The sequence below is a fragment of the Eublepharis macularius genome, chromosome 8 (assembly GCF_028583425.1).
Source record: "Eublepharis macularius isolate TG4126 chromosome 8, MPM_Emac_v1.0, whole genome shotgun sequence".
Classification (NCBI taxonomy): domain Eukaryota; kingdom Metazoa; phylum Chordata; class Lepidosauria; order Squamata; family Eublepharidae; genus Eublepharis; species Eublepharis macularius.
This window is the reverse complement of record NC_072797.1, coordinates 42,868,632-42,880,730: the sequence shown is the minus strand read 5'-3', so window position 1 is coordinate 42,880,730 and position 12,099 is coordinate 42,868,632. Positions and strand designations below refer to the sequence as shown.

General features: G+C 41.1%; 1 protein-coding gene across 1 annotated transcript in view; it reads left to right on the top strand.

Moving 5' to 3' along the window:
• The window catches only part of TNPO1 (transportin 1), a 55,262-nt gene that overhangs the window by 33,127 nt on the left and 10,036 nt on the right, over nt 1–12,099 (top strand). Inside the window, exons 15-23 of the mRNA XM_054986317.1 lie at nt 1,820–1,906; nt 2,685–2,792; nt 2,979–3,137; nt 3,224–3,311; nt 4,682–4,780; nt 4,952–5,047; nt 7,436–7,511; nt 8,330–8,429; nt 11,094–11,168. Coding sequence (XP_054842292.1) covers nt 1,820–1,906; nt 2,685–2,792; nt 2,979–3,137; nt 3,224–3,311; nt 4,682–4,780; nt 4,952–5,047; nt 7,436–7,511; nt 8,330–8,429; nt 11,094–11,168 — 888 coding nt within the window. The remainder of the gene's footprint in view (nt 1–1,819; nt 1,907–2,684; nt 2,793–2,978; nt 3,138–3,223; nt 3,312–4,681; nt 4,781–4,951; nt 5,048–7,435; nt 7,512–8,329; nt 8,430–11,093; nt 11,169–12,099) is intronic.

The window sequence follows — 12,099 nt, the reverse complement described above, 5'->3', positions numbered from 1 at the left end:
GTGCAGTGGGAAGGCTACAGTGGGAAAGAAGAATTGGTAAAGACCCCTTCAATGGACTGCTCCATTTGCAATTCTTTGAATCCAAACTGTGGTCACTTACAAGGTTTATATCATAAAATAGGTTCCTGTTACATTCGGGGGGGGGGGCGGGCAGGGGGCTGAGGCTACCATGGAGTTGTGGCTTCCTTAAGGCAACCTGGTAAATTCCTGGCAGGAGGAATATTTGAATCAGAGGCTTCCAGTTTGTGCTCACTACTGTACTACACTGTTGTTGTTGTTGTTATTTATTTAATTTATAGCTCGCCCTGCCCGCAAGTGGGCTCAGGGCGGGTTACAACAAAAAAAAGAAATACAGGCATAACAGTAAAATCACAATCTTACAATACAGCACTTAATTCACCTGCTCATCATGTATAAAAAGGGTGAAGAGTATCCTGTGGCTGCTCATACACGGGGGGGGGGGGGCAGGTGACCATATGCCCCCCCCCCAGGTGAGAGGCCAGCAGGGAGACTCATTTGATGGATTTAATGTTGGCCTCGACCAAATGCCTGGCAGAACAGCTCTGTCTTGCAGGCCCGCTGAAAGGATGGAAGATCTTGGCGGGCCCAAGTATCTTCTGACAGAGTTTCATCAGGTCGGGATCAGGACCAAAAATGCCCTGGCCCTGGTCAAGGCCAGTGGAGTCTCCCTGGGGCCAGGGACCACCAGTAGGTGTTTACCTGCAGATCTCAACACTCTTCGGGTTATATATGGAGAAAGGTGGTCCCTCAGTATGCTGGCCCCAGTCCGTTTAGGACTTTATAGGTTAGAACCAGACCTTGAACCTGACTTGGAACTCCATGGGGAGCCAGTGTAACTGCTGCAGAGTTGGAGTTATGTGTACCCTGTATGGTGTACCCAGACATGCAGGAGCATTCTGGATCCGCTGCAATTTCCAGGTCAGACTCGCGGGAAGCCCCGCATAGAGCAAGTTACAGTAGTTCAATCTGGAGATGACCGTTGCATGGATCACTGTCATTAGATCATGGGTCGATAGATAGGGGGTAAGCTGCCTGGCCTGCTGAAGGCGGAAAAGGGCAGACTGGGCAACTGTTGTGACCTAGGCTTCCATTGATAAAGAGGAGTCCAGCGTCATGCCAAGGCTCCTGACTGATGGGACGGGCACAAGTGGTACCCCATCAAAGGCTGGGAGCTGGATCCCCCATTCCAACGCCCCACATCCCAAGTACAGGACGTCCATCTAGGCTTCTGTTGCCTGCACATACCAGAATCCCAACAACTGTGAAACTAGTTTTATTGGCCCAAGAACGCTGTTTAAGATTCGTTTTTCTCAAACAGCAGCTCCCTGTCTACCAAACCATTTTTGAGTGGCCCTGCCGTGAGGCAGACTTTTGTTGAAATGGAAGGAAGTTGTGTTGTGGCCTGGGGCAGAGCTGTTAAAAGAACAGGTCTCTTGGAGCTAGTGCAGATAGGACTTAAATAGGTCTTTGGAACCTGACTGTGTCAGTAGCCATAGAATCTGATAAAATATCAGTTGCTTACTTCCTTTGAACTCTTAAGAGTTCAAGGTAATTAAAATGTGTTTCTTGGGCCCCTTTAAACTTTTATCAGGTGATAATGTAAACTTCTTTGGTGTCTTGAGCTACAAGATTAAAAATATTGGGTAATGGTGTCGGGATTTATATTTCTGGAAGTTTGCTTTGTGCTCAGAAAAATCAGGATAAAATCTAATGAATACATTGTGGCTGGGGATGGAATGACAGTTTATGAAATTTGCAGTTCTCATGTAATTGCGCAACTTTTCTTTACTGTCTGTAGGAATATATTCAGATGCTTATGCCTCCACTAATCCAAAAATGGAACATGTTGAAGGATGAAGATAAAGATCTTTTCCCTTTATTAGAGGTAAGTATTCCTGCTAAGGAAGAATCCTGTAGTTCTTTTTGATATCCATAGTTCTTCATTCTTGCAGTTACTTGCAAGGGAGTAGGTAGATATTATAGTTAGAGTCCTCTGTAGACTCGCTTGGGAATAAGCCTCATTGAACTCACTGAAACCTATTTCTGAGTTCATTGGGTTATAGGAAGCTTCAATACAGTATGATTCATGGCTAGAATTTTGCTCTTTGGTGATTTTCTACAAATTCCCATTGCTCTAATCAAGTCACCGCATTGTGAAGCTTTTTATAGGGCATATCAAGTTGGCTGATTAAAAAAAAAGTTAAGTGGCTGATGTGTATTAATGATTATTGGAAAGCCATATGTCCCAGCCTCAGAACTGTACTCGCTAATGCTGTAAGAATAGTTCTGGTGGAAACCATCTAATACAGAGAATTGCTTAGTCTGGTGAGTATTTGTTGTACCCAGACACAGCTGTTTTTTCTCCAAAGAAATGCATGGGTATATTACCCACAGTCTCTTTAGAGAGGGAAAGTTTCCAGAGTTTCGTTTTCTGTATTGCTGATTTTTTAAAAATTATTTATTTATTTATTATTTTAGATTTTTATTCTGCCCTTCCCGCAAGCGGGCTCAAGATATTATAGGAAAGCATTTACAAATGAATGCTCCACTAAAGGGCCTAGTAATATACCTAGAACAGCATCTATGGTCCACCTTTTCAGTGTACTGTTTGATTAGAGTGAATAAAAATGGTGTCAATTTCAGTGTTACATTCTTTATTTCAGTGCCTATCTTCGGTTGCCACTGCCTTGCAATCTGGCTTCCTTCCATACTGTGAACCTGTGTACCAGCGCTGTGTAAACCTGGTACAGAAGACTCTTGCACAAGCCATGGTATTTTTCTGTTGTTATTCTTTAAACTATGAATTCAGTTTGTCATTGTTTGTCTCAATCCAGTTTGTCATTGTTACTAAAGAGAGAAAATGTTCTTCAACCAGTCTTGCTGGCTTAAAGTAAATAGCAAAAAATAAGTTTTGCTTGTGGCATAATTAAGCCTCTTAAGTATTGTTTTTATTGCAGTTGCACAATGCTCAACCAGACCAGTATGAGGCTCCGGATAAAGACTTCATGATTGTGGCTCTTGATTTACTTAGTGGTTTAGCAGAAGGACTTGGAGGCAACATTGAACAGCTAGTGGCTCGGAGCAATATCCTAACATTAATGTACCAGTGCATGCAGGTGAGACAGAGTACTTTTTTTCTTCCTTAACTTCTAAAGAAGATTTTATAAAGGGAAACTAATTGGCTTCCATTTTTCTTTTCTAGGATAAAATGCCCGAGGTGCGACAAAGTTCTTTTGCCTTGCTGGGGGATCTGACAAAGGCATGTTTTCAACATGTGAAGCCTTGCATTGGTATGTTATTTTGCATTGCCATAGTTACTATGTATAGAAGAGATTATAGACTGTATCATATACATATTTTAAATTGGCCAGGTTCTGTGAGACTGGTGTCTGCTAGGGTGCCTGGAAATAACACTTGGAATGTATAGTGCTTCATGAATATTCTCTAGTCCTTAAAACTGCCCCATAATATAGGCCAGCGTTATTTCTTCCTTGAGATGGTGGGCGGGTTGATGCTGAAAGGAAGAGGCTTGCCTAAGGCCACCTAGTACATATGTGGCACAGACGAGATTTGAATTAGGGATTTCTCAGATCACGGCTGCTATTTTTAGTTTTTCAGTATTTGCCTTTATGCAAGGAGTTATTTTCCCCCTAATAATTTTATGGGGATGAAGGAAAATATAGTAACTTCCAAAGAGGGACATGCTGAAAAATACTTTGCTAATCTTGCTAATACAAGAAGGTACGAACATGAAGGCGAGCTATCTCTTTGGATGATATCAAGAAATTTTCATTATTGATTATTGCCTACCATTGGCCTTACACTGTGCACATTTGAGGTCAGCTAATCACATTGTAGTTATATGGACTTGGTTAAATTACAGTCTTTTAATTTCACTATCTTTTCATGCATAAAGTACTTCTGTTAGATCCTAATTATAAAAATTAATATAGAAGTTTTTCTCCCTGTTATGAGAACGGAACAAGCCTCTGTATCCAACACTTGCCTTGCATTACCCCCTCATTTCCCTTGTAGAAGTTACATATGACCTGGTGCTAAGCTGGATTCCCAACTCCACTATCTTTTTCCTTTCTTCCAGTCCAGTTATGATTAGTATGTTTAGGGATCCCCCAAGACTAAGTGAAAACTAGTTTTGTGCCTGTTGAAGTGCTTCACAGGAGCTTAGGGAGAAGGACAGTGCTATTGGTTTGAATTGCCATCCTTCAGACAGTGTGGCTTTTGGGCTTCAACCCTTCATGGAAAGGTTGATAACAAGATACGTCTTACCATGTTTCTCCAGGCAACTTGACCGTAATGACAAATCCCTGAAATCTTACTTATCTTCCATCAAATTTGTCTCACCAGTTCAGTTCTTTCTTGGGTGAATGCAGATTCCTTCCATGATCTTGTTTATGTTGAGGACCTAGTAAACATGAGTTCCTTTATGGCACAAAGTCCTATTGCTAGTTGAAAAGCAAACAAAAAAGCCCTTGTACGCTTATCACTCATATAATCCCTTTCAGATGGTAGAACTCAACGTGTTCATCAGGCTTATTCAGCAGTAAGCCTTTCCATTTACATGAAGCTGAACATACGCATGTGTGAAGTTCTGTGTGGGAGAACATTAACAGTGTGGCCTATTTTGTGTTTCTCCCTCCAGCTGATTTCATGCCAATTCTGGGAACCAACCTAAATCCCGAATTCATTTCTGTGTGTAACAATGCCACCTGGGCAATTGGAGAAATTTCTATTCAGATGGGTAAGGTTTGCTTGTTGAAGTGCTCACTTGGGTTCTGAATTGTATAGACTATTTTTTTGTCTTGCTGCCAGTTGTAAAATTCTGGCATTAGATTGTGCTAATGTGCCCATTATAAATGCATGTCTTCATTTATTTTTTCATTTATTTTTTGTGTGTGTTGTCTCTTTCTAGGTATAGAGATGCAGCTTTATATTCCTATGGTCTTGCACCAGCTTGTAGAAATCATTAACAGACCCAACACACCAAAGACTTTGTTAGAAAACACAGGTACCCTATGACTGAACTGTTTGCAGTGAATGGAGTTATGCAGATGTCTGCTTTTCAGAGAGTTGTAGGGAAACTGCCAGGATTGTTTTAAAGCAGAAGTGACTCAATGTTTTTCCAAGCTTCAGTCTTGCATTTAACTGTTTTGATAAACTTGTTATAGAGTGGGATTTTAAAATATAAAGAGCTTCATAAGAATTGGCAACTCTTAGCTTATTTGCGAAACCTAGTTAAATAACTAAAAAAAATTAATACATACTTAAGAGCTATATAGAATTCGAAGTCCTTTGCATATTCTCTATAAACATCGTTAATCTTCCAAAGCCTCATAGCTGTAGCAAGCAACAAGATTGAACGTAAATGGATAATTTGTTTTTTCTTAAGTCATCTGATTCTGAACACTGTCCACCCTATTAAATTTAAGCGTTAGACAGATATAAAGTATATAAAGCTCTTAAAGGAGGCCTGTTTGCAAATTGGTTTGGGGTTGAAGGATCTTTTATAATGGATTTTGAAGTTTGTCCAGCATTGTAAAATCATTTTCTGGTTTTAAAGAACACCTTCCATATTCTGGAGAGAAAAATGGTCATTAGCAATCTCTGTGTGTGCTGAAATCTGATACCAGTGATACGAAGCCCTCGGATATAGGATATAGACATATTCTGTGGTTTAGGTGTAGATAGTTTAGCAATAGGAAAGGGCGACAGATTGGAAGAATATGTTCCATGCCTATTGGTTAAAGAAGGGAAAACACAAAGTCTTCATAATTGTATTTTACTTCTGTATGGTAGGTGAGCTTTTAGAACAACTACGTGGTAGCTTGGCACATTATAGCTATTGTACTATACACAAAGAGTTTACATTTTGAAGAGCAATTTATTGTAAATCAAAGAGATCTCTTGAACTAGATCAGGGAGTGAAGCTTTTTAAAGGTTTTTAGCGCATTACCTGTAATCTTTGCTTTTTTTTAGCGTAAAAGTTAAAGACTTCAGAACCGTCTCCCCGTTATTTTTAAATAGTGTATATAAATACTTGGAGAGTTTGATTATGCAAATAAATGTTGAATGTGTTGTACTTCAGGTTTGTTGTGGGATATTAAAGCATACTTCAGGATCAGTTATATTTGCTAATTTGCTAGATTTATACACATTGAGCATTCAGTCTCTGAATTTTTCTGGCATTATGGTATTTTTCCCAATTGGTTTCTCACGTACTAGTGGTGAAAATTTGCATTCCCTAAGAATCCTGCCCAAATCTGGCAGTTTATTCCAACCTTAACTTTATTTCCCGTAAACATTTGTATTGTGGGGATTGCAATAGAGTTCATGTTGGCATTTGGGCAAAATAAAATCATGTGCAAGCTTCTATTTCTGTTAAATAATTTGATTTCATAGGTTTTCAAAAATACATTTTACAGCGTTATATCCTACACCAAATCTTACAGTGGAAAGAGCATCATCTGCTTTACTGCATGTGTTCATGAGATTGTTCACAAATGCCTGTTTTGGAGTGTTGCATAATGTCTCTTGAGCATAGGCTTCTCTGCTTCATACGAATCTGCTGGATTTTAGTATTCATGTAGTTTGCTTCAAATAATCCTTAAACATACCCACACTTTCCCTTTTTCTGAAGAATTTCTCTGTGAGTTGAGAGAACACCACTTAAAGTTCAAGCATGACCTCTTCCAGGCAGCAAACATTTCATGCTTTAAAAAAAAGAACTTAAAATATTTTCAAGTTCAAACAGAGCATGTCCATATTTATGCCTTGGAGGTCTGTCACAGTCACTGATACGAAGTATTGATACATTGTTAACAAACTTTGGCTTTCTACTTGTTAAGAAAAGCCACAAAGACATTGTCCTCCTGTTCTTTTCCCCTTCAAAGAGTTTAAGTTCTTTTGTTTCACAATAAGAAAATGTATTTTGTAATATTTATCTGAAATAAAAATGCTTTATAAATTTAAGGCTATGATATTTGAATTTCAAAATTAAAATTTACATTGGGAGGCAAGCATTAGGTACAGATACCATATAACGGAGAAGCTTAATACAGTTACAGGGGTGTCTAAAATGCCTTTGAATCAATAGTTTTGTCATTGATTGACATTGTTAAAATGTTGAAGTAACTTTTGGTGTTCTCTCATTCACTTAATTCCTTTTTCCTTTTACTCCCTCTTCCCACTCCAAGTAGTATGCCATGCTCCCCCTTATTTTTAGGGAGTGGTAATGAACAGCACTGGTGAAATCTTATGTTTATTATCATACACAGGTTCTGTTGGTTTCTGTTTCTGAGTTATTTGTTGTTTTTTCTTTATTTTTCTCCTTCCCCCCTCATTTGCTCATGTCTTGGTTGGCGTTTGGTGGTGTATAACCGTGATTGCGTTACCTTAGCAATAACAATTGGTCGTCTTGGTTACGTTTGTCCTCAAGAGGTGGCCCCCATGCTACAGCAGTTTATAAGACCCTGGTGTGTATTATTCAATCTTTTTTTTATTCATTTTTCTTCACTTTCTTTCTTTCCTCTCTCTATCTCACTTCTAGATATACTTTTCAGTTGGTTACAAAAAAATCACTATTCTTAATCATTGCCAACCATGTGACTAATCTTGTCCTATCAGGTTTGTGAGTTTTTTAGCAGTACCGTCATGTATATATATATTTCATGTTGTGGCTAACAACTAATTGATGCATGGGATAAGATTGTCACATGCTTGATGTGTTAAAGCTTGAGTATTAAAAGCATTTTAAAATCCACCAGAATGATGATATGCATGCAAAAAGTGTAAAAAGTTAAGCACCGCATTACATTATTTCAAATTCATTTGGTGATTTGACTTGCTGTCTGGAATACATGTTTATAGATTTGTAATGTATCAAATAGCTTGCTTGCCACTGTAAAAAAAAGTGAATAATGTTCTATTAATGGGATTTGATGTATTTTTTACTGTGGCAGTATACGCTGCTCTTAGTAACTGAAACTCCTAAATATATCTATTTGTAGTGGTATTTAATGGAATATGTCACACTTTGTATTCCTTCATGTTACAGTAATTGGCATTGTGAGAAAGAATATGATACTGATCTGACATCTATAAAATGTATAAATTTCAAATTGGATTAAAAGAAAACTATAGGTTATAAGGAATGGAAAACAATTGAAGTGCATATTACAGAGTTACAGCGTCTTTAAGCTTCTGTTCTGGGTGACACTTATTCCATCAAATACTGTAGAAACTTAATTTTGAAGCAGAGTCAAATCTAACATTTGGTTCTCTGTTTTACTAGGTGCACCTCTCTCCGAAACATAAGGGACAATGAAGAGAAAGATTCAGCATTCCGTGGGATTTGTACCATGATCACTGTCAATCCTAGTGGAGTAGTCCAAGTAAGCTTTGTGTTGGTCTTAATTAAAACATACATTAATGGAAAATAATTTAAACTAAAAATGAATACCCTTTTCCTTTCTACAGATAGGAAATGACCACATTCTTATCATTGGATGTTCTGTCCTACTGTAGTTTGGGTATTGCGAAATACTGAAGTCACTTACTGGCTTAGTCTGAGCACGTATTATTTCAAATTCATAGCAGAACTGCCGAAGTATTAGTATTCAGTTATGTATACTCCTAGAAGGATAGCTGTGTTAGCCTATAGCAGCAGAATAAAGCAGGAATCCAGTGGCACTTTAAATAGGTAACATAATTTATTTTAACATAAATCAGAGCTGACTTCTGATGTAGTTTTGTTAGTTTTTAAGGTGACATTAGGACAGAACTATATGATAGAAAGCCAGGATAGCGGGAGCCTTCTGACCTCATCAGGCACGCCATTCCACAAGGTAGGGGCCACCACAGAGAATGTATGTGTATAGGCAGTTGTTTTATTCAACTACATATATAGTGCTTTCCTTTGGAAGTAGGTTACATGGAAACTAATGGGTCTAAATTAGGGCTTAAGAGACACTGAATAGGCCACATTGAAATAAAGTTAAATTTTTAAATATAAATTTTACAGATGTCAGATGAAGCTCAAGTGCTGCAGTCATATACACTTCTCATACTATACTTTCTAAAGTGACCCATCTACAAATCTTGAGCTAGAATCCTGCTTGTCTTCTGGTATACACAGAGCTCTTATGTGCAGAAGCTGCCTATCTGCTTGATTGAAGAGAGTAAATAGTCTGTAATGTTGAAAATAATGGGGCAGCCTGTGCTGGCGGGAAATTATTGCATCACTCTCATTCTGCAGTTGCTACATTGGCTGCCCGTTAGTTACTGGGCTCAATTCAAGGTATTAACTATCATACTAAGAGCCCTTCATGGCCTTGGTCCTTCACAGCTGTGGGACCACTTCTGTCTGTATGCTCTGCCACAGCATTTTCAAATACTCATCTGAACAGAGCCTTCTTCAGGCTCTGCTCTTCAAATGGGCAAAATTAACAACTGCCCATACACATACATTCTCTGCAGTGGCCCCACTTTGTGGAATGGCATGCCTGATGAGGTCAGGAAGGTTCCTGCTCTCCTGGCTTTCTGCAAATAGAATTATTCAATAGGCTTTTTTACACAGGTAGGAAGTTGTAATGTAAAGAAATATGTCTGAAAGTTACTTTGGTAAAGAGGCTGTGCTATTCGGGTTTCGCTTCGGGTAAAGTTACCTGAAGTGGACCCGATTCGACAAGCCTCAGCATTCCTGAAGCAGGGCCAGCATGCCGAAGCGGGGCCAGCGGGTTGCTTCGGTAAGCTTCGGGCTTGTTTAAAGGGCAGCGGCGGGGCCCTTTAAACATTAACCCCCCTACCTACCTTGCGGTGGCTCTGGGCCAGCTCCTCTGCAGCTGCCACGCTGCCGCCCGAGCCTGCAGGGTGATGGGGAAGGCTGGAGCCGCCACCTCCAGCCCTTCCTGCCCGTCAAATGGCTGCGGCGCACTGGCACCATGGTGGCCATTTGAGGGGCAAGAAGGGCCGGAGGAGGTGGAGAAAGCCCTTCCTACCCCTCAAATGGCCGCTGCAGCACCGGCGCGCCACGGCCATTTGAGGGGCAGGAAGGGCTGGCGGCTCTGGCCTTCCCCACTACCCTGCAGGCTTGGGTGGTGGTGCGGCGACAGAGGAGCCAGCTGGCTCCAGGCTGCGCTGACTTGTGCTGCTGCCGCCCAGCTGATAACCATCCCGCCACCAGGTAAGTGGGTGGGGGTTGGAGGGGTCTCCCCAGTGGGGTGCGGGGTAGAGGGATTGCCCCAGGGAGGGTGGTGGTGGGGGGTTTCCCCCCTTCACTTCAGTATGCTCCGAATCTTCACGGAGCATTCCGAAGCGATTCCCGAAACCCAAGCCGCTTCGGATTTAGTGGTATCCTGAATCGGTTTCCCACTTTGGGTAAACCCGAAGTGGGAATACCGAATCTCCCCACCCATGCACAGCCCTAGTGGGGACTGTAGACTTATACTACTGTGGTCTGTTACTGTAAGTATGCATCTGCATCATTTAACATGATAAGTTAAATTATTTATGCTTTGTAAACATTGCTTTAGCTCTGTATGAGAGTTCTGCTTTTTTTCAAATGCTATCCAAATCCTATAGCGTTGTTTATTGGATGTCCCAGCCATAGATCATATTGTCTTACACTGTGTAACCTGCTTTGAGTCTCAGTGAAAAGGTGGACTATAAATAACATTAAATAAAATACAAGAAGTTACTGAACTGTGCAGTGGGAAGCTTGAGACTTTTCATTTGCTAAAATGTTAATTAAAATCAAATTCTGCCCAATTGTGGTTGGCTAACAAGAGACATTTGAAGAAATGGTAGTGAATTAGCAGGCCTGGTGTTGGGCATCAACATTGTTGGCCAAAGCTTGAGAGACTTGGAAGGTCCACCGCTGAAGTTGTAGCTGTCATAGCATGCTCTTGTGTGCATTATACTTTTTATTCAAAAACACTATAAAATGAAGGAAACCTGAAGAACTAGAATTTGATTCCTTTGTTGAGCCTGCACGTAATACTATGCCAGCTCATCAATAACACTGATTTATAATTTGTTAATTTTGTGCACGTTTACAGGACTTTATATTTTTTTGTGATGCTGTTGCATCATGGATTAGCCCAAAAGATGATCTCAGAGACATGTTCTGTAAGGTAATATGCTATTTCACATATATGCTATTTATAAAGTGATACAAAGCCGATGTGGCACATTCTGGTGTTCTGAAAATTGCCTTAAAGAATCTCAAGCAGGGCACCCATAATTTGTGAAGAATTCGATGATGATGATTACTTTCATCTTTGAAAGAGCTTCTTTATCTACCTTTAAACGTCGTAGAGTCTAATTATTTATCTCTATCACCTCTTCTTTGCCAGGACTTTGTTCTGTTGCCGGAAGTGGTAGCTCATGGAGAGGGCTTTTTTCCTGCCGGAATGCTCTGGAATAGCGTTCTGGCAGTTCTCATAACTACCCCCTCCCAGCCCGCTCTTGGACGTTTTGGGCCCGAAATAGCAAGGAATGGGTCCAAATTGGCCAGAATCGGGCCCAAATCGCCCTGGAATGGGCCACTGCCAGGCGGGGGAACACTCCCCTGCCTGGCAGCAGCCTGATCTTGGCTGTTTCGGATCTGAATTGGGCTGAAATGGGCCCAGAATGACTGAAACGGGCCCAAAATGGCCAGGATCGGGTCCAAAACAGCCAAGATCGGCCCCAATATGGCCCGGATAAGGCCGCTGCTGGGCATGGGAGTGTTTCCCCCGCTCGACAGTGGCCCAATCCTAGCCATTTCGGGCCCAATCCTAGCCATTTCGGGCCTGAAATGGCTAGGATTGGGCCACTGCCGAGCAGGGGAGTGCTCTCCCATGTGGCAGTAGCCTGTTCCAGGCCGATTTGGGCCCAATCCGGGCTGTTTCCGGCCCATTTGGGCCCTCAATGGCCAGGATTGGGCTGGAAACGGCCTGGATCGGGCTGCTGCCAGGCGGGGGAGTGCTCACCCATGCTGCAGCAGCCCGTTCCAGGCTGATTTGGTCCTGATCTGGGCGATTTTGGGCCTGTTTTGGCCCACTTTGAGCCCTAAACAGCCAG